The sequence below is a fragment of the Rousettus aegyptiacus genome, unplaced genomic scaffold (assembly GCF_014176215.1).
Source record: "Rousettus aegyptiacus isolate mRouAeg1 unplaced genomic scaffold, mRouAeg1.p scaffold_m13_p_5, whole genome shotgun sequence".
Taxonomy (NCBI): Eukaryota; Metazoa; Chordata; class Mammalia; order Chiroptera; family Pteropodidae; genus Rousettus; species Rousettus aegyptiacus.
The window spans coordinates 114,504,606-114,532,155 of NW_023416308.1; the positions used below are offsets into that span (position 1 = coordinate 114,504,606).

Below are 27,550 nucleotides of genomic sequence, written 5' to 3' on the forward strand. Positions count from 1 at the left end.
GGGGCTCAGGCGCGGGGTGGGGCCCAGGCTCAGTGGCGCAAGCTTTCAAGAGGTAGCCACATGTGCCAGAGGCACTTAGAGAAGCCCAAATGGATTACTGAGAAAATTCGCCGAAGAGGAATAGCTCCTGTGCGGCTGATGTCAGTACCTCTCCCCTCCCACCTCCGAGAGTGTGGAAGCCCCGAGCTCTTCCCGGCCCCCTTCCCGCCCCCCGCCCCCCCCCGCCCCCCGCCCGGCCCCACCCCAGGTGGGCAGAGCAGGGGTGGAGATGGCTGTAAGTGGGGACAAAGGTGGATAACAAACCTAGATTCCAACTGGCTCTGCGCTGCCTGAGCCTCAGTTTCTCCATCTCTGAAAAGCAGGGAAGGGCCTCACTGGTTACCAGGCACACGGCAGGTGTTTAGTAAGAGGGGTCTAGGATGCTGGTTAACACTGAGGGCTCTGGAGCTGAGCTCGTTCCTTCCTGTCCTGGGCCCATTTCCTCCGCGTGACTTCTTGGTGCCTCGGTTGATTCATCCATGAAATGGGGAAAACAGTATCACATTGGGTTGCCGTGAGGATTTAATGAACTTGGGACCAAGCCCAGGATATGTCAGCTACGGTGGGGAGATACTGGGGCCACAGTGCGTGTACCCCCCGCTCCCTCGCTCCCCGACCTGGGGTGTCTCTGCTATTGTTTGCTCACGATGGCCCTGCCTTGGCTTGACAACGGAAGTGCTGTCTATTGCAGGGTCTGGGGTGTGGGACCCTCTGCCAGGCCTCTGAAATACTGCCTGGTGTCCCGTTGGCCCTGGTGTGGCTGGGCCTGGGGCACGGGAGCTGGGGGCAGGAATGGGCAGTTCCAAGGCCCAGACCGTCGCCCCCCTTTGTCTCCTCCATGGCTACCACAGCCCCTGTTTATGCTGTTGGCAGACATCACCCACCAATCCCGCCACGGCCCTGCACACCCCAGGCAGCCTCGAAGCTTGGACTCTGAGCCCCAGGCTTCCATTAGACGAGGCAGGGAGCCTGGAGGCGGGTGTCCGCCCAAAACCCCCATGAGGCAGCAGCGGAACTCGCTTCTCCTGTTCTCCCCGACAGCAGCCACATCCCACAGCCCCACGGAACGCTGGGGAGGACTCAGACGGTGCTCCCTCTAGCAGTCCCTTCAGGATTTGGGTTTAATCCTAAGCACGAGGGTGGGTGGGCAAGGAAAGGATTTGGTTTCATTCCTTTAGATGCCCAAGACTTGGCCCGAGCCCCAGGGCGCAGGAGTGAAGGCGTGTGGCCACCGGCCTCTACCAACAAAGGCTTCCTTTATTAAATAGAGATCGCATTACATTCCTTTCGGAGGAGGAAATCGGACGTGGTGAGGGATGTGTCCAGGTTGTACCCGGGTCCCGAGGGGGCTGTCAGCGGTGAGGAGGGGCCTTGGTCCTGCCACCGCCCCAACCCACCCCGGTCCTGCGCACAGGTCCCGGCGACCTCAGGCCCTGTTGTCTGAATGGCCACCCACCGCTGAAAACAGGCGTGATGTCCTGAGACCCTGTCCGTGTTTTGCTTTGGGAGAAAAGAGCCCCCGTCCTTCCAGCGGTGGTGGGGGCAGGGCCTCCCGGGGCCTGGGTCAGGGGAGGTCAAGGGTGAGGGTGGCTTAAGAATGCTGGGGGGGCAGTTCTCAAGCAGGTACCTGTTGGTGTGGATGTCCCTGCCAGCCCCTCCCATGGCAGACCCACTGGGGCAGTCCAACAGAATGGCCACCTGAGAATGGGGTGTGGGATGGCTGCAAAGGGGTGCTGGTGGCCCCGGGCTTGGGAACTGGGGCGGGGGATACTCTGGAGATCAGGCCACACAGCACGGTCCCTTTCTGGGGACATGGCAGCAACAAGGCACCTGCAGACAGCACCTCCCAGGACTGGGAGTGGGGGATACTGGCTGCCCTAGGGGTCCCCTAGTAAGTGCTGAGCCCCTGAAAATGGCTCCAGGCTCCTTGGTCTTTGGTACTTTCTGGAGAGTCTCCTGGTGGCTGTAGTACCACTGGGGAAGAGAGAAGGGTCACCTCGTGAGGTCCTGTCTGTCCTGGGATGGACATTCGGTACCGGCTCAGTGCGGCCTCCGTAGCCTAGCCATTTGTCTGTCTGTTCAACTGCTGGCTCAGGGGTGGTTGCAGAATTCTGTCTTCCTGTCTGTCTGTCCATCCTGGGGCAGGTGTTGGCTCCAGCTCTGAGCCCCACTCCAGGCCCAGACCAGGCCCTAGGCCTCCTGGGGGAAGAAGCCCAGCTTGGCCAGTGACATCTCCTTCCGCAGCCTCGTGACCTCCCAGAACATCGGCTCTGCTGCAGGCAGAGAAAGGGTGGACAGCTCAATGACAGCTCAAGGTCACCCCAGGCAGCTGGCCTGGCCCCCTCCCTGGCTTTGGGCAGGGCAGCTGGCAGACACTCTAGGGCCCCACAGTCTCTCAGGACAGATGACCTCAGTGAGTGGCTGGACGTCTTTGAGGCTCCGCTCTGAGGCCTCACAAACTATTGAGTACTGAACACACTTAAAGGGTCTGTTCTGCACTGGAGGAGGAGGTGAAAGTCACTCCCACAGCCTAACACAGATATACATGTGCACGCTGCCACATACTCAACATGCTACAAGTGTTTTCCAATCCCACCTCGCTGGGGTAGCACAACGACCCTGAGCAGTAAGCAGGGCCACAGTGTCAGCCCAGGTACCTAGGAGGAGGTGGCCCCTCAGGGCTCATCCCCTGGCCTGGCTTGAACTTGACCTTCAAGCTAGGGAGGAGAGGCTCAGACTCCAAACCGGTTTGGGAGAAGACACATCAGGGAAGAAAGTCTGGAGGAGCGAGAAGCTAGGCTTTGCGGAATGGGAGGCAGGGGACAATGGATGGAACAAGGGCACAGTGGGGGCCTGTGTTCAGGGGGCCACGAGCAGGCTGCACCTTGAGGGGAGGGGGGGTCACAGGAGAGGCCCCATTGAAAGGCCTCAAGTGCCCAGCCAGTAACAGGGAGCTGTTTCTGCGGGTCCCCGGGGGTGGGGAGAGGGTCTGGGCAGGAGAAAGCCACCAGACCCAGGTACGGAGGTGGCATTGGGCTGGCTTTCCTGGTAAGACGGGGCCCATGAGGCTCCTTCTGCCGCTCATCTCAGCACCAAGAGGCTCACCGGCCCTTTACTAACACACAACCTCCCCACTCACAGAGTCCAGGCCTCAGAAGGGACAGCAAAACCCTGGAGCTGATCCTGATGCTGCTGGCCCACTAACATGCCCTCCCAGGCGCCATCCCCCCTCTGGCCACCAGAGGGCGCTCACCGTCCTGCCGCACCAGGCCTTGCTGGATATAGCGAATGTAGGTGAAGAAGTTGCACACGGCTGTGATCTGTGGGCAGAAGAGGGGAGGGTGTGACCAGGCCGCAGGGTTGTCCCGCGGGCAGTGGGCCCCCATGGGAGGCCACGATCAGGGGATGGCAGGAAGCAGGGAGGTTCCTTCTCCAGGGTCGTGCTTTGGGGACAGAATTCTTCTTCCTTTGGACTCCACACTCCTGGGTCTCTTCAGGGTGGGGACCACATCTTAAAACTTCACCCGCTTCTTATCTCCCATACCAGGTCCGCCCAGCACAGCGCACAGGCAGGCCTGTAGGAAGCCAAGTGCTAGATGTAATTTTTCCAGACATGGGCATGTCCAGCATGGATCCTTCTGTTAAACGCTGGTTGGTATCGGAAACGCTGGTTGGTACCGAATGCCGCATAGAGAGACTAGATTCCGAAGGGGGAAACCCCAGGTCGGCTGAAAGGCCGCGGGAATACCCTTTCCCTTTCTAAGGCTCTGACTCTCTTTGGGTAAATGGGAGCCTGGCTCACTGCTGGGGGGTGGGGGGCAGGGCGTTGCCAGGACAACATGCTTCAATAACCTATGGAAGCTGTCAGGACCGAAAGAGCTATCCTCACTATACAAATGCCCAACGATGGGGCCATTTGTCCACTTTAGTCCCCACGAGGAGCCTCTAGCAGGTCAAAGGGAGACCTTCACGGCAAGCTTCGGAGTTTTCCTAGCATGTCCTATCTAAGTCCTTACGATCCTCTTTAGTCTACGAGGAACGGGAACCATCCCGCCCTTACCCTGCATCTCAGTGAGGCCGCCTGATCCAGCCTGGGTCACATGGCCCGAGAGGGTGGAAGCTGGCCGACTGGGAGGACCCTCGGCACCCACCCACGGCTTGACTATCAGCTTGTGAAACAGACAGGCCTCACAGCCCTTCCCGAAGCCTGGAGCCAGAAGCCTGGAACGACGAGCTGGTGTCACTCCTTTGATTAGGTCCCATTAGACAACAGAGGTGATGGACCTCACACCCATGATTTTGCAAAGCAAGGAAAACAGGGAATCTCAGTCCTTGAGCCACAAAGGAACTGAATTCTGCCAACAGCCCCGTGAGCTCGGAAGAGGGCCCCGATCTCCAAGAAGGATGCAGCCGGCTGACATGTCGATTGAGGCAGTCCAGGAGCCCCTGAGCAGAGGACCCAGCTGAGCTGTGCCCAGACTCCCGACCCAGGGAGATGAGGATAAATGGGTAGTTTTCAAGCCACTAACCTTATGGTAATTTGTTACGCAGCAATGCCAGCTAACACAATTGGCTGGGCTGTGTGCCCCGAGTCCGTCTCTGCACCTCTCTGAGCCTGCTCTGTGGATTGAGGTCGTGCTGCCAAGCCCAGGGATCAGAGTCCCCCCCTCCCCAGGAGGGCCCTAAAGAGCCAAGTAAACACTCCAAATAGGTGACTCACCCTGGCCCGGGAGGATGGCGAGATGTAGTAGTGGCTCTCAGAGTCCCCAAGCCGTATTCGGTGACGACAGGCACGGGCCAGCCCACTCAGGGCACATGTGCTAGGGGAAAGCAGAGGGGGTCATGGGGGCCAGCTGGGGCTTGTCCGCCCAGCTCATGCGGGGAGGATGCAGCAGCCAGGAGGAGGCACAGAGGGAGGCGCAGCAAACAGACGTGCGCGTGGGACCTGACACCCTCTTTCCTCGCCCAGCTTCCCCGGGAGCCCAGGGCCAGGCCAAAGAGGGGTGGGGGCAGCCCCGGAAGCCCCTGGGATGGACTGTTAACCAAGCTGGACCCCAAACACCCTCTACAGCCTCAGCCCCCTCGTCCTGCCCGCCCCACTGCTCCACCCGCAGACTAAGCGCTGTTCCGTTAACACGCAGCTTCGCACACTTGCTCTCATTCTGTTCCCTCGGCCTGAAGGGCCCTCCCTACTTGGCAAACTGCTATTCACCCTTCCAACCCGCTTCAAATGACCCCCTCCATGAGGAGGCTCCCCCAGGGGGCCTCCCTCGAAGGCCGAGGGGAAGTGCTCCCCGATTTCCACCCCTTGCTCCACCCTGGCTAAGCCGTTGTGCTCCAGCCCTGCTCAAAGTCGGCTGCGTAGCAGGAAGGACGGGATGCCAGGGCTGTTTGGTTTTTCACTAGCAGAACACAGAGCTGGCAACTGACGGGCCACAGGCTCGATCGGTGGCCCGGAACCCACCGTGGGAGAGAGCGGGAGAGGGAGAGGGATGCGCGTCAGGCCAGCCGAGAAGAGGGAGACCCCAGCTCCCAGACTCCCTGGAGAGCCTGGGGGTCCGTGACCAGGGGAAGGATGGGCCAGTGGGCAGAGCCAAAGATGCTTCTTTGCCCTAAGTGGGGGAAGCCACTGTCCCTCTCCTGGCAGGTGCCCCTGTACTCCTCCTTGGCCTGGCCTGCATGCCACAGCCCCTGCCCACCCCCGGGTACCAAGCCAGGACCCCCGCAGGCAGGCCCGAGGTTCAGTCTTCCCTGGCCACCTCCTCGGCAGAGTCAAGCCAGGTGGAGCTTTCCCCAGTGGGCGGGAAGGGGTGACGGGAGCTAAGCTTACCTGGTGCTGCCATACTCGACCGCGGCCACCTTCACTGCGGGCAGTGTTTGCGAAGCCACGGGCTCGATGGTGAGCGTGTTGTCCTCCACGGCAGCCCGTACCAGTGCCGAGAGCTGCAGCAGACCAGGGCGGCAGGCGGGGCGGTGAGGGGCAGGCCTCCGGCTGCGGGGCTCGGCCCTCCGGCTGGCCGCCCTCTGCCCTGCCTCACCTCCTGTGTGGTGAAGTCCAGGCAGGGGCCCACGTCCTCCCGGTACACCCTGTCCAGGAAGGGGCTGGTCTTGTCCAGGGTGGGCGATTCCCTCCAGGCCTGGAACTCTGCGAACAGGGTTGTGTCCACCTGCGGGAGAAGGCAAGCAGGGTGGGCGGTCAGGGCGCTGGAGGCCAGCATGGCAGAGACAGGCAGAGGCGAAGGAGGTGGCAGCCAGGGAGGGTGCGGAGCAGGCCGTAGCATGCCAGCAGGCCTGTCCCCAGCGGCCGTGCTGACCTGAGTCCCGAGAAAGAACCCGCTTTCTTCCTTTTGCATCAAAGAATTTAGAACCTGAGTCTCACTTCCGGGTGTGTTTTCAGTTTCCTGGCACTATAGGATTATAGACCTGGGTCCAGGGCCTCCGTGAGGAGGGCAGGTTGAAGAGGGACCCCGCAGGTACACGCAGGTAGCCCCAGGCACACACAGGCTCATGCACACAGGAGGAAACACACACGGGCTCTGAGGGGCGACATCCTGGCCGCTCCGGGGAGCATGCAGGATGAGCGAGGCTGGGAGGCAGAGGGCCGGCCCCCCTCCAGAGGTGTTATTACCTGTCGGGAAAAGGACAGAGAGGTAGCGAAGGTGGGGGCTGTGGGCGGCTCCCCGGGAGGGAGCTGCCAGGCTGGCTCGTAGGTGAGGTGAACCGCCTTGCTGGGGACCACGCAGAGGAGCAGGGAGAGGAGGGGGGCCAGCCCGGGCTGGGCGGGTGGGGCCGACAGACAGACAGACAGACAAGTGAACAGAGACAGACAGGAGGAGGCAGATATTAGCATCCAGTTGGAAGCTCGGAATTCAAGAGATGGAGAAGAGGCCTCCCCAGAAGCTCCAGAGACACAGGACGGGATGGAGCTGGGGGGCCGTCATGGTGTCCGAGACTCCCAGGAAGCTGAACCCCACTAGAGCTCCCGTGGGTGCTCGCTGGGTGCGGCCCCGAGCTGAGCCCCTGACACCTACACCTCGTCAATTCCTCTAGGGCCCCAAGAGTCCCCCATTTACCATGTGAGGGAACTAACAAGTGGCCCCACTTGCTCAAGGACCCACGACCAAGGATATTGTAACCCATTGTCCAGCTTGGACCACGGACCCCATGTACCCAGCTGCGGAGGGGTAGAAATCCCTCCAAAGGCCATGCTTGTCTGGGCACCACAGCCAGAGGATGCTGAGGACCCTCAAGCCCAGAGTTGTCACCAGGTATAGCCTTGGGCTTCCGTGCTGTGGCCATGAGGCAGGCCCAGCAGCGGTCTCTTCAGGTGGAGGGAGTGTCTGTCCCCGCAGACCCCTCGGGGGCGGGCCCTCAGGCCCAAGGCCAGGCTCAGGTGCAGAGCACGCCACCTATGCTTGGAGGGGCGGGGAGGGAGTTATCGAGCTCCCCAAATTGTGCACCTGGAGGCTGAGGGCCAGAGGCCTCACATCTCAAGGAGCCTGCCCAGCCCTCATGGCCACCTCTGGCCCCGAGGGGACAGGACAGGCTCCGGGTCACGCAAGCCAGGAGGAGCGTGCCTGCTACCCGCTGGGCCCCACTGCAGAGCTGACAAGGGACCATCCCGCCTTCCCGTGTCCGCTCTCCGGCCTCCGCCCCTCACCTCTCTTCCCTCCTTGTCCGAGACGAGAATGTGGCCTGCGGCAGGGCACACGGCTGGGCAGAGGGTGCTGCTGGTGCTCTTGTGACGGAAGTGGCCCTTGCGGGGCCCGGCCTTGGTGGGGCTCAGCAGCTGTGGGTGCAGCTCGCGGTTGGGAGATGCTGGTGTGGATGTGATGACCAGGGTCTTCAAGGCTGTCACCTCCGCCTGCAGCATGTCGATCTGGCCAGAACGAGCTGGCTGCCAACCTTCGCCCAGGGTTCGTGCCACCCTGGCTGCCACCGCCTGACACCCCGGCTTAGGCCCACCCACTCTAGCAGCGACTAGCACCTAATCCCGCCAGTCACCCCTGGCCTGGAACAACCTTTGAGGTGGGAACTGAGACGCCCGTCTTATAGACGGGGAAACTGAGGCTCAGGGAGGCGACGTGGCCCACCCGAGGTCGCACTGTAAGCCAGGACACTCCGTCAGATGCCCGCGTCTGGGAGCTGGCCGGGCCTCCCACTGAAGGGGCCCCAGCAGCCAGGAACAGCTCAGTCCTCGTAGTTTATGGATGGGTGAGCGGGCTCCAAGACAAGAAGATGCTTGCCCAGCCTCCCACAGCCAGACTGAGGTTTCTGCTTTATAAAAGGAGTGCAGGAGGAGGGAAAATGAAGGACAAGACCATGGGACCCTCCCGGCCCCTAAAGGCCCCTTCTCCAGCAAGATCTCTGTGGTACAGTGGAACTTCGGCACCCACCCTTCTGGACCTCGGTTGGCCCATCCCTGGGGGCCCCGCCAGGCCATTCGAGGGTCTGACTGGGTAGGAGGAAGGCAGGGCTTGCGGGCTGGGAGGCAGGCGGGAGTCCCGGGCGGGCCTGGGCAGGTGGGGGCCTCACCTTGCCCCGTGCCTCCTTCAGCTGCTTTTCCGATGCCGCCTGCTTCATGTTGGCTTCTCGAACCATCTTGTGGGCTTCCTGGGAAGAAGGAGTGGTGAGGAGCCAAGGGACGCCCAACAGACCCAGCGCCCAGCCTGCCCCCTGGCTGGCCGGACACCGTACCTCGAACAGGCTGGCTGTCAGCTCCTCCAGCTCCTGTTCCAGCTGCTCCCGGACCTTGGACAGTCGCTCACACTCCTCGTCCTTCAGCTTTAGCTCCTGGGGGGCACGAGGCGGGCGGCTGTCAGCCCTCAGGAGCCCCTGGGCCTGACGCCGAGGGAACCAGGCGCCCTGACCGGGCTCCATGCCCGGGGTCATCTTGCCAGGGCCCCTGGGCCTTAGTTTATGGCGCATGTTCCATTTAGCTCCTGGCGTGAGGCTGAAACCCCAACTGTCAGTCCATTAGAGCCTGGAACAGGTTTCCAGAGAAGTCAAGGCTTCTAAAAGTCATTTAAAAGTCACCAGAAGAAGTGGTCTGTCCTTCGTTTGGACTTACCTCATGCCCAGCACAGGCCTGGCAAGCAGTTGGCCTTGATGGGTGCACGGGCTCTCTGGGCATTGGGTGAGAGCCCGCAGCTCTCCCGGGCGGCCCCCTCCCCCTCAGGCCCCCACCTTCTGGGCTTTGTGCAGCTCCTCCTTCAGAAACTCCGAGCCCTTCTCGCGGATCTCCATGGACGAGCTGCGCAGGCGTGACACGTCCATGGACGAGCTGCGCAGGCGCGACACGTCCAGCTGGGCGACTGCAGGACCCTCCGGACCTTGGGCCTCTTCTGCCGCAGAGGTCTCTGTCGGGCTTCCAGGGGGCTCCCTGTGGCTTTTGCAAGAGCCCACACTCTTCCAAGGGACAGGGACAGCTTCAAGAGGTGGTGGGTGGCCCTCGTCCGGGTGGGGCTGGCTGCAAGGCAAACAGCAGACATAGGATGTGGGATCCTGAGGCCCGGAGAGCTGAGCCCAGGGACCGACCCTGGGCAACACACCTGCCACTCTGGGCTTCAGTCTCCATCTGTAAAATAGGGATGCTACCAGTGAGGTCTTCGCCAGGGTGTCACGAGGGCAGCATGACCAAACGAGGTCTCCTGGGGGCAAGGACAGGACTCAGTCATCTTTGTCCACTACCTCCTCCAGCCCGGGGCCCAGGGTTGTATGTGGCACACATTAGGCAGTCAGCACACATCAGGTGCTCATTTGCATTTGTCCGACAGGTGACTGTCAATGCTTCAGTGCTGAGAATCTGAGTTTCCACTTCTATAAAGTAGGGGACAATCCCAAAGGCCCTACCTCAAAAGTCACTGAACGCACAGACTGTGCGTAAGACCTTGGCACACAGGAGGCACTTAAGTGAGAACTGCCTTTTCTGTTACTGTTAGTACAAATTTTATGCAAACCGAGGGTGAATCAATGAGGAAGGACCCAGCCTGGGCAGGCAGGGCTGAGGCAGGAAGTTCCACAGCTGCGGCAAACAGCCCAGCAAGGCAGGCCCACTTTCTGTCCCCTGGTCCTCATGGAGAGCGGTCTCAGTGCTCCGTCTGTGACCCCAGGCAAACAGCGACCCTCTCTGGGCCTCAAGGCCCTCTTCCCCCTGAAGTTGAAGACCCCGGCGGCAGTGTGGGGCGGGGGCCACCAGCCTCTGCCCTCGCCTTCCTCCCGCCCGTCCACACCACCCCCCCTTCGTCACAGCTGACCCCGAGGAGGCAGGAAGGGAGCAGGCGCTGCTAGTGGTGGTTTGTGCCAAGACAGCACCTCCGGACTCGCTCACTCAGCAAAAGCTGGCGGCTCCTGAGCCAGCAGCTTCTGAGCCACAGCGGCTGGGCCGAGGGTGGGGGCTGGGCCACGCCGCTGATAACAGTGGGGAAGTGGTGGGGAGGGGGCTCAGAGGGCCCCACACGGGAGGGAGGGAAGACAAGGCCAAGGCGTCATGGGATCCAGGAGAGCTGAGGGGAAAGTAAGAAAGGCAAGGCTGGGGGCTGGTCCCTGTTCCTTGTCCTCGGGGCCCTGAGATGATCACCAAGCAGCCCCTGAGCCTCAATTTTCCTCTAGGGTAACGCAAAAACAAACAAATTAATTAATTAATTAATTAATTAATTTTAAAAACCTGGGCACCCAGGGACTCCAACAATGAGTCCATTCCCAACTCCTCACAGGGCCCTGCCCGGCCTGCCCTCGGCTCTAAAACTGGCCCAGAGTTGGCCTCCGGGTTCCTTGGACTGCATCCTGTCTGGCAGGGACGTGGGGCTTTGATAAATAGAGTGGGAACACACATCCGTCGCACCGTCAACGGCATTGATGCCAGACAGGGGTCTTTTCTAATACCCTTATTTGGGGAAGGGTCTCGTTGGAAGGGAGTCCCCGAGGCTTGAGGCGCCATGGCGCTGTTACGGGTGGCCCTGAGCTGGAGTCTGCATCCAGGGGACTCACACCGTGCTAGATGCCACCTGGGTTGCTCTGCCCACGTCGTCATGTTTAAAACTCTCGACAGCAGACGTGGTATCACCCCCATTCTACAGATGAGTGAGGGAGTCTCAGAGAGGTGACGAACTTGGCTACGGTCACATAGCTGGTCGGTGGCAGTGCTGTGACGGGTGGCTGGATCCTCCGCCCAGGCCCAAAGCTCCCAGTGGGTAGGGCGGTGAGTGGTGGAATCAATGCTTCTGTCCCGGGATCCAGGCCCACGGGGCCCGTGGGGACTCAGGAGGCTCCTCCTTGGCCGTAGCAGGGAAATCTGACCCAAATCCTGCCCAAACTGGCTTCTCGGCCTCTGCTTAGGCCCTGAAACTGCCTCCCAGGGGGGAGGCTAGGGCTTGGGGAAGGTGTGGCTGAGAGCAGAGGCCAGAGTCAGGCAAGCCCAGGGCCATGCCAGGTTCTGACCTGGGGTACACGTGAGCCCCTGAGACTGTTACCGAAATCCTCTGCACCTGCCTCCTACCTGTGCATGGGGGTTAAAACCTGTAGGAGGCACACCGAGCATCAAAGAGAAGTCCCTGGTTCAGAACCGGGTAAAGGTGAGCCGTCCTCGGCCATGCTGGTGGACACCCCCACCGTGCCTGTCCGGGTTCTGGGTCCACAGCTGATACTGCCCACCCCAGATGGCTGCCCCTGCTGGCAGCCTGGGGGGCAGGGGCTCAGTCCCATTTCCTCAGGGGAGAGAGCAGCGGGGGGCGGGGTAGGGAGCAGAGCCCACCTTGGTGCCGCCCGCTTCAACAGAGAGAGCAAGAACCGTAGGCCGAGGGTGGAGGTGACCCCCAGGGACAGCACAGGGCAGAGCCAGGATCCCAGGTCTCAGACACCCAGTTACAGTGCCTTTCCCACTGCAAGGACTATGCCATCATGGCCCTCAGCCCCTGCCTAGGACAAGAAGGCCACCAGCCCCTCCCACAGGGGCCGATCTTTGGTCTGGGCCTTTGGCCACAGTGAAAGACTTTAACTTTCCTGCTGGTCCCAAGCACACGGCCAGTCCCCCATCATCTTCCCAACAGTTGCTCACTTCAGCCCCCTGCCTGGGGTGGAGGGGTGGGGGGGGGTGGACGGGGGACCCTGAGAGGCCTGAGACAGTCTCTGTGATACCCTCTTGCTCCCCCAGTGGAAAAGCCAAATGCACAAATCTCAGTGGCAGAAAATGTAGGAGCAGCAGGACCACCCCGTAGATACCAAGTGTCCAATGCTTGGGCCAGGGTGCAGGAGCAGGAGGGAAAGAAGGGCCCACCCTGCACTAGGAGGGGACCGCCGATCTGCAGACCCTCCCCCGCCCACTTCCCGGCTGGGAGGCCAGCTTGATGACTCAGACATTTCAGAGGAAGGAGGGATCCCCGGTTCCTGTCCCCTGGGGTCCAGCCCAAGCCAGAATCCCCTATCCTCTACACACTTCAGCCTCCCAGAGCAGAGGCAGGAACGCCTGGGTGCGAACCTGCAGTGGGCGACCCAGGCCCCGACAGGCACAGAGACTGTCACTTCGGTTCTTCTGCACTGTGCCTCTTCCCCTCAAGGCCAGGTCCATGCCCTGTCCTCAAACCGTCCCAGTCCCCTGTTCCCTGCCGAAGCAGAGGCTGGCATCCAGGATATGACACTGCAGGGGTCGCCGGGAAGGGGTCTGCTCAGGGGCGGAGACGGTGGGAGTCAAGGTCACGGGCAAGTGGGGGCCGTTTCCTAGAGCCCACAGCAGTTCATACAGGAAAGGCCCGGCTGGGTCGCTTCCCCTGGAAACATACAAGGGTGGGGGGTGTGGCAACCACCACCCTCAGTCCTCACCCCCTACCCAGGCCTGGCTTAGGAGGCCGATCAGGATTTTGTCCCTATGCACAAAAACAAACAAACAAAAAACAGCACAATGAGAATGAGGACCCTGGATTCTATGGTCCCTAGTCATCCAGCAACTCCCACTGGCCCAGGAGGGCCTATCCAGTGGCCGCTCCTGAGAGCAGAATGGCCCAACCAGGGTTCTGAGTGCCCCTTCCCAGCCCGGGCCCGACCAGCCTGTCTCCCTCCCCACCTACCAGTGCCCAGGTCACCTCTTTGAGCCAAAGACCCCTGTGCATGATGGGCTCATTAAATAAGCAGGGGTGTGGCCAGCAAGGGAAGCTCTGAAACGGGGGGAAGAAGAGGGCCCGGAGGGCACGCTGGGACCGCCTGCCCTCCGCCTGGGGCCGCCGGGTCCGCGGTGCGGGGTGGCTACGGCTGCTCTGCTCGGCAGGGCTCAGCTCTGGGGCAGTGCCAGGCACAGGAGCCGGGTTCAGACTCGCACGGCCCAGGAAGCTCTGAAGGCACCGAGGCCGACAGCCAAGGGACTCTCATCCAGGGGCCAACGAGGTCTCAGGAAAGGTTACATGTGTCGGCTCCCTGACCATCAGCCTCCAAACCCAGCCCGACTCGGCTTACAGAGAGGGGCCGAGTCTTCAGCTCCAAACCCAGCAGCGCCCGTCCACGCCGCCCCCGCCCCCCACTCCACGTACCCAGAGTTATCGTTGTGGGAGAACCTCATTATGCAGCTGCCGGGAGATGCTCTCCCCAGCCTGGTCTGAAGGATGAGGTTCAGAGAGGGATGACAACCGAGCTGGAAAACACAGCAAGGAAGTGGCAGGGTGGGAACCGAACCCAGGGTCCTGGCACTCGTGAGTCACGGGACCCGTCACGCAGAGAAGCCGGGGCAGGAGGAGAGGGGATGAATGGCCGTTTCAGAGAAGTGAGGCAGGATGCGGACATTTTTTGAGGAAGTTTGGGGGTTCCATCCAAGGCTGCTGTATAAGCCGGGCAGGCTCTGGGCGAGGAGGAGGCACGCAGAGGGGTCACAGACACAAAAGACTTAGAGGAGTTTCGTGGGAGAACCAGGGGCTGGACAGGGGAACAGAAACATAAATAAGTAAACACATTGCAGTAATCAATATAATTACAAACCAGGGAAAAGGCAAATGAGGAGAATAGTGGTACCCACGATGGGAATGAGGAACTGGGCGGGGATCTTTCGGGGGAAGGAAGGGGGTGGCTGAGGGGAGGCACCGGGCCAGAGGGGCCAACCGCAGCCTGAGCCTGGATGAGGGACATGTGACCGAGGAGTTGAGGCTGGAGAGCCAGCCTGGGGATCTGAAGAGGAGCCATCGCAGGGGTTCGACGGAGGCTTCCAGAAGAATGGGACGACGGTGTCATACATGGGAACAGAAGAGCAGGACCCCAGGGGTGGAGAGGGCGGGCCTTGGCCACCCCAGGAAGGCGGAAGTGGCAATGCCTTGTAGGAGAACATGGAGCAGGAGCAGGAGCAGGGAGAGGTCAGGAACAGCCTTGGGATGGAGGAGGTCAGGGGGACCAGGCCACGCCTCTCCCCTCTATAGCCCCAGGCCTGCGAACGCAGCGGGCCCTGCCTAGGAAATCCAGCCCTGCGCCTCCACCCGGAGCCAGCACAAGGCCTGAGAGGGTGGGGGCGCCCTCCTCCGCTGGTGCAGAGCGGGGCACACAGCACCTTCTCTTATCTACCTGTTCAGTCCTAGGAGAATCAAATATCCCAAGACCTCTGACGCCCAACGCCTCCTGCACAGGGAGCACCTGTGGTGTGCCGGGCTCTCCAACAGCCCCGAACCACAGCAGGTGCACAAGGGCACAGATGCCAGCAGCGATGTCAGCCAGCCCCCTTCTCACCACATTCTGAGTTATTTTGCTCCTTCTTCTCCACCCCATTGGGCACAAATCCTACGCAGACACAGGAGAGGTTAGGACGAGCAGGACTCTGATGAGGGTCTGAGTCCCGCACTTACATGTGCTGATTAAAAAAGAGCAGAAAAGCTGTCTGTTGAAGGAAGGGGGGGGCAGGAATTCATGGAGGGCTTTTAGGAGGAGGTGACGGTAAGGGTTGTACAATCCCCTTCCCCCTGCTCCTGACCCTGGAGCCCCCAGGCCCTACTTCAGAACTATCTCAGAGCTATAGTGACTTAGGCTTTATAAGCAGGAGTTCACAGATCCAAGCTCTTTAGGGTAGCCATGGCCCAGACCAGTTATGGGACTTCCTCAAGATCACACAGCCCTTTGCAGCCCAGAGCACCCTAGCATCCTGTCTGCTGCAAAGACAGAGTCCCCCGTGCCTGCGACTTAGCCAGGGTCACTAACTCCTAATCCCAGATTCCTTCCCGTCTAGGACGAAAGATCCCAACTACACACCTGCCCAGAGTTGTCGTGAGCTACCAGGAGCCACAAGCACAAGCAGCTCAGAGTCACAGGGGCAAGTGTGACCCCATGCAGGGTCCCTCCCGGCAGCTGCGGGGGTCTGCGTGAGCTCCCGGGACACCAGGCCCCCAGTACGTGCTGGCAGCTTGGCCCCTGATCTCTCAGTCTCTGCCTTCAATATTCGGGTGAGGGGTCCATAAAAAGGCAGTGGTCAAAGTAACCCCAAAACCCTGCCTTTCACTCGCCAGGTGCCCAGCGCCTCATGCTGCCCCCTCATGCTTTGCATCTGCATTTACGAAGCACCTACTTTGCGCTCTGTGCCGGGCTAGGCCCCGGGGAATCCAAATGTTCATACAAGAAGTGAGATCAGAGGGTCATGTGGCGGTTGGGGGGCGAGGGGTCAGCTTGACAGCCTGGGTCATCCAGAAGGGTCTTGGGAATACGGCAGGGAGGCTGAACTGCGGGCCTTCTCCAGACCCTTGTGTGATTCCCTTGACTCTGTCCTTAAAGAGTGTCCATCTCTTGGCGGCTCCCAGCCTCGTCTGTCTGGCTCTGGCCTGGATGCCTCCAGGGAAGGGACATTCTCTGGGCCTGGATCATTCTCCACCCCACAACCTGTTTGTTGTGCTCAGAGGCCTTTCTCAGTGATTCAGGGGCCATGTTTTGCCTTGGGCACACCCGACGCAAGAGGTCACAAGTTTCTTCCACACCGGGCTGTTCCTCAAACACAGTTAATCCCAGACAGGACTGCCCTCACCTCTCCAGGTACCTCCAACCCTCCTCGACCACTTTCTCCCTGAACGCAATCTCCTTCCTCCAGGGCACAATTCCAAAGAACACACACAGTCTGCTTCAATTCCTTCCCTTTCAGAGTCTCCCCACCTCTCCACACCTCAGTCCAACCAGAAGCCCATTCTTCAGCACCCCCTGCTGGAGATGAAGCCCCCCATTCCTCCCCGGCAGTTCAGGCTTTGCTGGGTGTCACAGAGTCCAGTGGATCCAGCCTGCCAGCCTCCCCAGGGGGCTCGCCTCACTCCCCCGCTGTGGCTGGGAGCCCTGTCCTTGGACCACCCATCTGGCCCAGTTCTTCACAGAAATACAAGCCACCCCCACTCTGGCGGCACCCATCCAGGACCTCGTCTTTCCAGGCTAAGGGAAAGAGGAAGTGTTTGCTGAACTCCACGGGGAGACCACAGTCTGTCCTGCACAGACGGGGCAGGGGTCAAGAGCCAATGAACGGACATGGGGACTGGGGTCACCCACCCAAGACCAGGCTCCGGGCTGCAGGGAGATCCCATCCCACACCTCTGAGCCGCGCCAGCTCCAGAAGCCCCCGATGGAGGCTCATCAACTTGCGAGCGACCTTGGCAAAGACCCAGCCCCCCTTCCCCAACTGCACTGCTTTCCAAGTGTTTGTCCAGCCTGGGGGCTCCTCTAGGTGCGAACCCCAGACTCACTCTGGTTTGCACCCCACCCCACGTTTCACTCGCTCGCTGGATGAGCTGGGAAGAGCAGGCGCTGTCAGGGCGGGCGGGTCTGCCGCCCACCCCCAGGGACCCTCCCCGCGGGTGTCCTTCCATCTCCTTTTGAGTCAGCTCTCCTGCCCTCGTGCTACGTACAATCGGCTCCTCCGCGGCGGGCAGGGCTGGGGCGCAGAGCACCTCCCAGTGGGGGCCGGGGGGTGCAGCTCGGGCAGGGATCCCCCACTCTCCCGGCCTGAAGACAGCGAGGGCGGACCCCGCGCGGAGCCGCGAGCCCGCGGGGACCTACCCGCTCCACATCCCAGCGCCTCGGGGCGCCCGGGCGTCCGGGCGTCCGTCTCCGCCGCCTCCGCCGCCGCCGCCGCGATCTCGCCGCGCCGCGTCCCCGCCGCGTCCCCGCCGCGCCGCGGCCGACTCCGCCCCGGGCCCGCCGGCCTGGCCCGCCGCCTGTCAGCCCTGCCCGCAGCCTGTCTGTCGGCGCAGCCCCGGCTTGAGCCCGGGCCCCCAGTCCAGCCCCGACCCTGCCCTCGGGGGTCACGTGGCCCGAGGACACGCGCCCGGCCCCGCCCCTCCGCCCGCCGGGAGCAGAGCTGGGCGGCCCGCCTCGGGACGGAGCCGCCGCCGCGTCGTCCCGCGGCCCGCGCTGCGCGCCGAGCTCGCGGCTGCTCCTTCTCTCCAGTCGCCCGCCCCAGCGCGGCGGCGCAGCGCCCACCCTGCAGCAGCCGCTCAGGAGCCCACAACGGCTCCCGGGCTTTCAGCGCCTTGATTCTCACCGGATTGTCACTGGAGCCCAGCAGATGACACCCTCCCACCCCCTCACCCGACCCTCTGGCCATCACTCCTCCCCTAAGCTCCCTTCCTGGTGGAAAGGGGGGCAGACCCCAAAATACCTGCTCTCCATCTTACTCTCTGAGGGCTTATTCCAGGCAGAGCCCACCTTTGGCTCAAGTCTCCAACCCCAGCCTCTCCTGCCTCTGACCACTGCCCCGCCAACCTTGACTTTGCCCATGGTCTCCCTGGAGGAATGCAACCCCACCCTCCCCCCAACACACACACTTGTCTGGTCCCGCCTCCTCTGTGAAACTTCTCCCTGAATCCCGGACCATTGATTGGCCTTCATGTCTCTGTGTCCCTGTTACCTAACCTGAGCCCTGTGCCCTGACCATCAGCCTCAACTTCAGCGTGGGGTTGGATCCAGTGAGGGCATAAGCCCTTCCTCTCCTGCCAGGACCATGGCTCCCACATTTCCTGTCTAGAGAACTGGGAGGCTTGGGAGGAGGGACTTCTCTTCCAGATGCTACCAGAACCCTGGGCACTGTTCTTCCAGGCCCACAAAGCCAGGGCCCCAGGCTTGAGTTTGTCAGGTCTTCAGCTGGGGACATTTCTTCCTTCCTTCCTTCCTTCCTTCCTTCCTTCCTTCCTTCCTTCCTTCCTTCCTTCCTTCCCTTCCCTCCTCTCCCCTCTCCTTCCCTTCCTCTCCCTTCCCTTCCTTCATTTCCTTTCTTTCATTCGACAGCCCCTTCTGAGTACAATTATGGGTCATACAAGGGGTAGGAGCCCAAAGGGAAACTGTCAGATACAGGCTCTGTCCTCCTGGGGCTCCAGAATGGTAGGAGACGAGGGGAGGGGGACATACTCTCAAAGACCTCCACTTCCAGGGCCACCACTCGCCCAGGGCACACACACCTTGCTAAGTGAATGGTATCTTTGTTCGAAATAGAAAACAGCACTCCTTTCCTAGGTGGGCACAGCCCACGCCAAGGCGCGGGACTTGGTGAGCGGAAGGCAGGCTGGATGTCATGCTCGCCCGTTCCCTCCGTCGGCACCTTACACAGCGAACCGCCTGGCCTTCCCTCCACGGCATCCCTCCCGACTTTCCAGAATCACTCTGCCCAGGCCTCCCATGCCCTTGACTCTGCAGGGCAATCGTTCCCACAACTGTGGTTTCCCAAGGGCCGGCACCAGCTCCTTCTTGGCTCTGTGTTTCTCCAACCACCCCAGCTCGGCCCAGGGTCTGGCCGAAAGTTGACATCATTGTTTGCTGACTCGAGTCCTTCACCAGATAAGTCTCGAGCAACTATTGTCTTCCTGACCCTCGAGTCTGTTCACTATTTAGGGGAAGGGGGAGAAGATGATGCAAAAGGTGCTCAGGACAGGGCCCTCAACCCCCAGATCTTCACGAGCTGGCAAGAGATAAGATATGGTCCAACTCTGGCATCTAAGGCTGGTGGGAGGTAAGGCGAGTGTGGAGGGTGCTCCAGCTATGGCTCCAGAGGACGAGTCCTCGGCGCGGGAGGCCCTTGAGCGAAGCCTCAAAGGATAAGCATGGGGTCACCACTCCGAGAGCATCGGTACCCCAATGACTGGCCAAAAATATATCCTGTCATCTATGCATCCAGGTACCTTGGACTCCTAGGCCTCACTAGCTCCTCCTACAGCGCAGTAAGTTCTGCTCCTCAACTGAAAAGGATGGGCTCAGAGAAGTAAAGCAACCTGCCTGATGTCACACAGCCGGGGTGGTAGGGCTGAGACCCCTAGTACGTTTTCTGAAAAGACAGCCCAGGAAACAGAAGCTTACTGGAAGCTGAAGCTGCACGCAGTCAGGCAACAAGGGGCCTACTAGGTGCCTGGCAGGCAGGTGGAGAGAGAGAAATAAAAGGTGTGTCCTCCGCCCCTCAGCCACTGCCCTCCCCAATCCCCCCCACCCCCCACTCCCACGACCATTTCCATCCCCAGCTTTGGCCACAGATGCTTGATTGGAGGCAGATGAGGAGCAGAACTGCCAGCTTGGATGATTCAGTCCCTGATTCTGTCCTCAGTTCACTGTGTGACCCAGGATGAATGTCTTGCCCTCTCCGAGCCTCGGACTCTATGTCTATAATAACCACCAAGTTGGACAAGATGATCAGGCCACCCCTGGCATTGACTTTTAGTAGGCTCATGAAATTCCTTACAGTTCCAGGCCAGTCCCCAGTCCGGAACCTGGCTCCTGATCCCTCCCTCTAACTTCCTTGTAGAGTGTCAAGATGCCCCCTCCCCTCCATGTCCCAGGTCACTAGCTCACCTGTCTATGTCCCAGGGATCCTCTTCCAAGTTGCCCTCAAGTACAGGGCCCAGACCTGATGGGGCATAGCGAACGATCCCTGAGCTCATCGCCAGGTACACGGGGCACTTCCCACGGGCAGGGCACCTGGTGCACTCCTCAGGGTGGTCCATGCCTGAAGGGCCAAGCTGAGGGTCCCTCTGGAGACGGCCAGGCAGGCAGGTGTCAGGAGCCTTCTCCCCACCCCCAGGCTCACACTAACCTTTGCTATCTCTGAGAAGCAGCTGCCCATGAGGGAGGAGCCTCCCAGACAGGCCTCTATCTTCTTAAACCCCATAATTATTAACTCCCGTGGCTCAGCGGGCAGCAGAAGACTCTGGGGCCCTCCTTCCTGAGCTCTGGGCCAGGGAAGGTGAGACCTCGAAGGGAGGTAGGAGCCTTTCTCTACATACCTAAGGCCTCAGGCTTCAGCTAGGCCCCCCGAGGGGCTGTCTGACCCCTCCTTGCCCAGGTTGGCGAGTTGGAAAGAATTTGTCCAGCCTGGGTTCTATCACTAGCTAGCCAGCTGTATGGCCTTGGGCAAGGTCCCCTGCCTCCCCCACCCTGGTCCCTGGCTTCAATATCCTCTACAAACCTTTAACCCCCAAGAAAAAGGGACAACTCAGTAAAGAGGTTAAGAACTCAGGCCTGGAGTCCGATAGGCTGGATTCAACCCCACTTCCAGACTGTGAACCCCTAAGCACGTTAGTCTCTCTGTGCCTCAGCTTCCCCGACTATAAAATGGAATCTCACCCTCTAAGGCCCCCTCTGGGCAGCTGCGATTGCCCAGATATGCCCTACTGCTCCCCTTGCCTCACGTTAACCCCTCTTTCTGCAGCCTCTGCCCGTGCCACCCTCACTGATAAATTTCTGTTTTGCTCATACCCCTGCCTCCAGGAAGACTTGCTCTGTGAATTGCTTTCTTCCTCTGCAGGCCTAGGGTTCTAGCCCTCAGATACGTGGTCTGCCTCATGTCATGGAAAGTGCCCCACGGTTCTGTTGGACACCCCCACAAGAACTGAGTGACCCATGGGCAGAGGCTGGCTCACACTTGTCACCAAATCCTCAGTGCCCCCTTGCTTGGCACATGGATGGCCTCAATCCACCCGGGAGGGTTTGAATGTCTCACCCTGTCCTCTCTGGCCTGAATTCTAATCCTAGTTCTGTCATTCCCTGGCTGTGTGACCTTGGGCAAGTCACTAAACCTCTCTGGGACTCAATTCCCTCATGTCTAAAATGGGAACAGTTCTCCCCAAGACGTTGTGAGCATCTCAGAGGGTAACATTCGAGAAGCAAGCGTCTGCCGTCTGCCGGAGGGGAGGAGGGAAGAGCGAGCGTTTCCTCTTCCCTTCTCCTTCCTTTGCCTCTTCTTTCCTGTCAGGCCCTGAGCTCCCGCTGCGGAGAAGCCCCACCCCGCCTGCGGATAACAGTATCTCCCACTCAGGCTCTGGGCTTCGAAGCTCTCCCAGCCTAATGCAAACCAGATGCTGGCCTCCCTTTCCTGGCAGCGAATTTTCCATGGCCTGCCCCCACCCCCTTCCTGTTTTCGCTCCTCACTGATCCCCCTGCTAAATTCTTCCGTGCCCCCTCCTTCCTCTGCAGAGCAACCTCTGGACCCACCTGGAAATAATTAATGGAAAACAGGATGTGTGAAAAGTGGGGAGGGGCGTCTCCCCCTCACCCCAACATAGCAGGAGGGGAAGGGGCTCAGCCTGGCTGGCGACAAAGTATGTGACAGATGACGGATAGTCTTTCCCCGCCAAGCCCCAGCTAGCCCCTCAGGGGGGAAACTGAGTCAGAGTTGCTCTGGGAACTTATAGAAAATTTTGCTACTTTCTGGACTTTAAGGCTCAGCTGGGCCTGCATGGGAAGCTGTGAGGGTCTTGTCCTTGGCCGTGGCGCCTTAGAAATCTCAGAGCCAGAGAGGCTTGACCACCTCCTATGGCAGGGGAAGAAACTGAGGCTTGGAGGCTTGTCTCTCTCTCCCTGGTCACTGGTGAGTCGGAGGCTAAAGGCAGCCTGGACTGGGACTGCCTGCCAGTAAAAGCTGCTGCCCGAAGTCACCTCCAGGGATGCTATCTCGGCGTCATTCCGTCCTGCCCTTCCCCCCACCTCTGAGCCCAGTCACGAGGGGGAGACTCACAAGGCCGCCTGCAGCCTGCTGTTCAGCCACCTCCCCGGCAGGCAGGCAGGCACACCTGGCCCGGCAGACCTGGACCTTCTTCACCAGGGGCTGAGCCCTCGGGAGTGCGAGTGTTGGGGGCTCTTCCTTTATCCTCCGGGCTCTGTGCACCCCCCTATGGCAGCCAGGGCTCCCCCACCCCCACAGTGAGGACTCTGCCATTTCCAAGAAAACAACAGCCCAAGAGCTCCCAGAAGTCTCCGTCTGGCCGCCCCTCCCTCCACCAGCTGTGCAGGGTGTTTGCACAACTGGATGGACTGTTTTGCAGCCAGAGTCCTCCTCGGATCCCCGAGCTCAGATTTCAAGAGGAAGAGAGGCAAGGATGCTGGATCCAGGAAGGGGGGAAGAGGCTCAAGAAGTCAAGCACTGGCCTGGAGGCACCCCTCGGAGGACTGACCCAGACACTGCCCACCCAGTCCCAGGGTGGTGGCGAGCTGGAGTCAGGCCCAGGCATCTGGAGGAAAGACAGGACAAGGGTAGAGACTGCCAAATGGTGTCAGATATTTGGTAGGGCCGACCTGGTGAAGTCAGGCCCCGGGGACAGTCTGGGCTCCAGGAGAGGCCAGCTCCAGCACAGTATGTTGAGAATGTTAAACTCTCATGACAGAGATTATCCCATCTACTCCCATCCCCATTTTACAGATAGGACAATTAAGGTCCAGATGGGGCAAGGCCTTCACCCCAGGGGGGTGTACAGCTGGGCCGGAATCCAGGATTCCTGATCCTGAGCTTGTTCTTCTCACCGCCTAGGCTGTCCGCACCCTCACCCTCAGCCCCAGAGACACACACACCCCAGCTAGTGAATCGTCATCACCCTCGATCGTCCCCAAACGATGACACATGTTGCATAACCTAATCGAGTGTGGTACTGCAGGTCCACAAAGAGAATACCCAGAGACCGAGACCCCCACCAGCCTTAATAAGGGGAGGAGACCCTGAGGACCAAGATTCTAGTGCCATCTCCTACTCTGGAGCCAGGGCTCCCCTAGATTCCCCACCACAGCTGCCCAGGCTTCCCAGAGCCCCTTGAATGAGACTGAGAAGTTCAAGTCCTAGACTTAACTGTATGGAGGACAGTTTGCCCCTCAGCTTATCCACCTTAAAACTGGGAGGATTATCTTTGCTCTACTCAACGCATCACATTGTGAGTGCTGATGGTGAGGGCCGGGGTACCCCTTTGGAGACTTAAACATCTCCCAGTGGCAAAAACACTGGCGCTCACATGAGGCAAGGAGAGAGGAGATTCCTTTGGATCCTAATGGGTGTGGGAGCCCTACCAAGGTGCCTGAGGGCCTGGGCTGGATTCCTCGAGGTGGAACCTGTTTGCCCACTTCCAGCCCCCAAGAAAAAAGCTCAGCCACCTAATGGAATTCCAGAATCAGCTAAACCTTCAGGGGCAGATGTGACCAGAGGGAGAGGGTAAGACACTCCCCGCCAACCCCAAACACACACAGACATGCACACCTGGCGACTCCCTTCAGAAATGGCGGAATATGGAGTGGGGGACATGCCAGGGCATTTGTGTCGGACATCAGACTTGGTTTACCCTCGCAACCACCGACGTGGTCCCTTCATTGCCTTCTGTTTTCTCCAAAAGCTCATGTTCTCATCCCTCCATCATTTGCCCTTGCAGGAGAAGGGTACAATGAGGCCTTTTTGACAGAGGAGGGCTTGAAGGAATAGCAACATTTAAGTAGATAGAAATGGAGGATGGGTGCTCTGTGCAGAGGGACCACGAGGAACAAAGGCTTAGGGGTGGGGCGGAGCAGGGCAACGCTTCGCTTTGGCTGGAACTCGAGCTGATTTGGGGGACGATAAAGAAAAGACGAGATGGGCAGGCTCAAGACGAATCATGAAAAGCCCAGGAGGCCAAGTTAAAGAGTTTGGACTTTACTCTAAAGGCTCCAAGGGGACTGCGAAACGGGAGCACGATATGATCGGAGAGCCCTGCTTTGGGAAGACGAAACCGACATCAGTGTGTGGAGAAAATAGAAGGGGACATTTCTCAAATATCCAGAGAGAGAAAGACTTTCTAAACTTAGAAGCATTTGAAGAGACCTCAAAAGGAAAATCAATAGATCTGTTTACATTCAAATTTAAAACTTCTCTAGGTTCCTCCCTCCACCAAAAATTCACCAACATTAAAAGGCAAATAAATAGCGTGGGGAAAATATTCCCAGCAAATGGCAAAGTGTTAACATCTTTAATATATGAAGAATTCACAAAAGCCAATAAGAAAAACACTGAGAACCCAGTAAATGTGTTCATTCGTTCATTCATTCATTCAACAAATATATTAAGAACACCCGAGTCAGGCAGGCGCTGATGAGATATTTGTGGACAAGACAAAGGTTCTTCACTCATGAAGAACACAGTTTGGGGGAGGGATGTGTAGGAGGCATTTAGACATCTACTTACGACACTGCGTGACAGGTGAAAGAATGGGAAATACACTGAGCAACTTCTAACCTAGGCTTGGGGTCCAGGAAATGTTCCCGGGGAAAGAATTTGGGAGTGAGAAGAGGGACTATGGAAAGAGATGAGTCTAGCAAGGGAGGGCATCAGGGGTGAGAGCATGTAGGGCCTTGTGTGCTAGGTAAGAGGTTCAAGCTTTACACGTGAGGACAGGTGGGGTTCAAGCAGGAGTGTAATGTGATCAGATCTACACGTCAAAAAATGACATATAAGCGGCTCATATGGATGTGTGTGGAATGGATTGGAGAATTTCTGCTTCTGGTGATGTGGTAGACTTGGAGTAGTGAAGAACTTTCCTGCTACAGAAAAAGAATATTCCAGAAAGAGAGGCCATGATTTCTCATGGCCGTGATTTCAACAGGCAAGGTCCTGTTGCCTGCCAAGAACTCCCAAAACCACTTCCTAATTCACAAAGCAAAGTGAGAATGAAGCTGAGAGATTGCCCAGGAGGAGGGAGAGCTGAATCCCAGGCAACTACACGGAGGGAGAAATGTTCCATGTTGGTGGGACCCCTTGGCTCCTGGCAGAAGCAGATGCGAGTATCCTCTGGAGGAAAGCGTCCAACTTTAGGTATGAAAGATTCCCATTGCTTAAGATGGAGCATTGAGCTCACAATCAGAGATCACCAGCACAGAAGGAGGTTAGCCATGAGTAAGAATCAGCAGAAACATGTCAGATTTACATGCTACAGGACTCCAGTTACTGTGCTTCTTTATAGAATATAGAAAAGTTATATATGAACTTAAGATGAATAAACAGGAGATTATCAAGGAGAATCAAGCAGATTTTTAAATGACCAAATGAAATATATATGGCTCTGAAAGAATGTGTTAAATAGACCAGACGTGGCTAAAGAGAGAATTAGAGTCCTGGAAGATATATCTAAGGAATTCATCAGAAAGCAGCATAGAGAGGCACACACAGAAATGGAAAATATGAAAAAGAAGTTTAAAAAAAAGTTGTGGAGCATAGACTTATAAGCTCTATAAAATCAAAGACTAGAAAATAAAGTATGGAGGAGAGGCAATATTTGTTTAGCGGATACAGGGTTTCAGTTTGGAAAGATGAAAAAGTTCTAGAGATAGATGATGATTATGGTTGAACAATAAATGTACTTAATGCCACTAAAACTATACACTTAAAAATGGTTCAAAAGGGTTTTAAGAAAAACATGCACCAGATACACCTCAGCATAAGGATATGGAAAAGTTCTAGAAGTCGGCAGCAGGAGGGGGTGGACGGATGGAGCAATTTGCCAAAGTTGAGGTGTCAATACAGAAAAGACTGTTGTTTATGGACCACCTCCCAGCCCCCCGCCCCGAAATCCAGGAGCCTATTTAGCGTAGGCCATACTTACACTAAAAAATTATTGTTTATCTGAAATTCATATTTAACTTACTGTCCTCTATTTTTATTTGCTAACTCTGGAGTCCTGGCCAGGGGTGGGGAAAGGGGCGGAGCTGTGATTCCCCAGGCAAGCTGTGCCTGAGGTACCTCAGGACAGCAAAAGACAGCCGGCTTGGTGGTCTTGTTGACTTAACAGATGCCCCCAACATGGTTTGCTCCTTCGCATGCCTGCATTCCACCCCTACTGACCTTGGGTCAGTTCCAACCACCCGGTCACCTCCTGAGGAAGGCTCCCTGGGAACTGATACACAGACTCTGAGAGGAGGCTGCTTGGTCCAACCCCCCACCCAGCACGAGAGTCTCCTCCAGAGCATCCCTGCCAGGCATCCTCCCCCTTACCCTATGGTCAGCAACTAAGGGCCAGGAGGAGGCAGTTCGCACAGTCGTTATTGTAAGGGCTTTGGACCAGGTAGACTTGGGTTCAAGTAGAGGTTTAGGCAAGTTACCTACCTTCTTCTCTGAGCCTTGACATCCCCCTGTAACAGGTGGATGACACTTCCCATACCCCAGGGGTTAGTTCTGATGATGAGATGATTTCTAAAAAGCACTCAGCGCACTGCCTGGCATCCAGCGAATGCTCAAGACAATGGAGAAACCATTGTTTCTTCTCTCGTTTCCCTCCCACGAGGCCCACCACAGTGCTAAACACAGCGGAACTGAAAGCACCGGAACACCCTGGAACGGTGAAGACACCCCTGCCAACCTAGACGGTGACCTCCTTACAGCTCCCAGCTCCGCCTCTACCTCAGTGACTTAAGGCAAGACAACTTCTCCCTCTCTCTATGCCTCAGTTTCTTTGTTGGCAAAATGAGCTGCTGGATACGAACCCATTTTCATTCTCTCACGGCGTGTCTGGCTGTTAACGTGCTACTTCAACGGATGAGGAAACCTGAGGCCACTGACTTGAGAAGTTCTCCAGGAGAAGCCTACTCCTCCGCCCCCTCACCCGTCCGTTAGCCCCTGTTCTGAGCCGGTAGGTGGGTGTGGAGCGGCGAGGATGGGGTCTCTGCCTCACCTGGCCGGCCTCAGTGGGGCAGCATCCATGGGGACAGGGCGGCTCAGAGATCAGTGTTCTCCCCAAGGCTGTGGTGAATCCTCTCTCCGTGTGTCTCCAGTAGGGCCAGCTCTGGCCTATTCCATGCTATTCTGTTGTCATTGGCAGGACTGGGCTTGGGGAAGCTGGACTCAGGCGTGTCCCAGCCTCTCCCTGCCTCTCCTGGATCCTATGTCTTTCTGCAGGAGCCAGAGCTTATGTGCTCATCTCTTGGAATGTTGGGTCTATGCAGCCCCTCAGGGATCAAGGCTGCCTGGCCCCTGGGTAGAGGTGTCGTTGGTCTTGCTTCCAGGCTCCAGGCTGGCAGTGTTCCTCTCTTCCCCGGTCCAGCTGTTGCAAGCCCCTCCTTTTCTTCCTTGGCTTCTGCCCTGTTTGTTCTGTGTCTGTCCCCAAGAGAGGGGTGTGGGCTGGCAGGTGCCCTACGTAGAGCCTGGAGGCAGCATCCAGGCCTGGCTGGCCCACTCTGGGGCCCCTGCCGACTGCCCTCAGCCAAGCTAGTTCCCCTTCTTCCTGCCCGGCTGAGGCAGGGCCTGGAAGGGCACAGTGGCAGGCCCTCTGTGATGTTCCTGTTGCCATGGTGATCCTGGATGAGAAGGCCATAAGAACCTCTGGAA

At 58.7% G+C, this 27,550-nt stretch overlaps 1 protein-coding gene across 11 annotated transcripts; it reads right to left on the reverse strand.

The window, feature by feature from the left end:
* Positions 1-1,276: 1,276 nt before the first annotated feature.
* On the reverse strand, positions 1,277-26,941 carry RAB3IL1 (RAB3A interacting protein like 1). Of its 11 annotated transcripts, none has more exons than XM_016127901.2 (11): positions 19,801-20,034; positions 9,226-9,508; positions 8,737-8,832; positions 8,575-8,652; positions 7,700-7,918; positions 6,668-6,814; positions 6,078-6,206; positions 5,870-5,982; positions 4,760-4,859; positions 3,293-3,359; positions 1,277-2,312 (listed from the first exon to the last, which is right to left on the reverse strand). In XM_016127901.2, exons 1-11 carry the CDS (start codon positions 19,950-19,952, stop codon positions 2,230-2,232), a joined length of 1,467 nt encoding a protein of 488 aa, XP_015983387.2. In that variant the 5' UTR covers positions 19,953-20,034; the 3' UTR covers positions 1,277-2,229. The 11 variants fall into 11 exon arrangements, with proteins under 11 accessions (XP_015983387.2, XP_036077182.1, XP_036077180.1 ...); XM_036221289.1 differs by lacking the exons at positions 6,668-6,814; positions 19,801-20,034 and adding exons at positions 9,591-9,689; positions 13,557-16,952; XM_036221287.1 differs by lacking the exons at positions 6,668-6,814; positions 19,801-20,034 and adding an exon at positions 26,898-26,941.
* Positions 26,942-27,550: the final 609 nt, after the last annotated feature.

What these genes read in the sequence shown, in the direction of transcription:
- RAB3IL1 (XM_016127901.2), bottom strand. Translation starts at nt 19,952, where the DNA reads ATGGACCACCCTGAGGAGTGCACCAGGTGCCCTGCCCGTGGGAAGTGC. An exon ending in TGACAGCCAGCCTGTTCGAG is followed by an intron (nt 8,653 to 8,736) that starts GTACGGTGTCCG and finishes CCTTCTTCCCAG; the next exon opens with GAAGCCCACAAGATGGTTCG. An exon ending in CTCTGTCCTTTTCCCGACAG is followed by an intron (nt 6,207 to 6,667) that starts GTAATAACACCT and finishes CTTCTCCCGCAG; the next exon opens with GTGGACACAACCCTGTTCGC.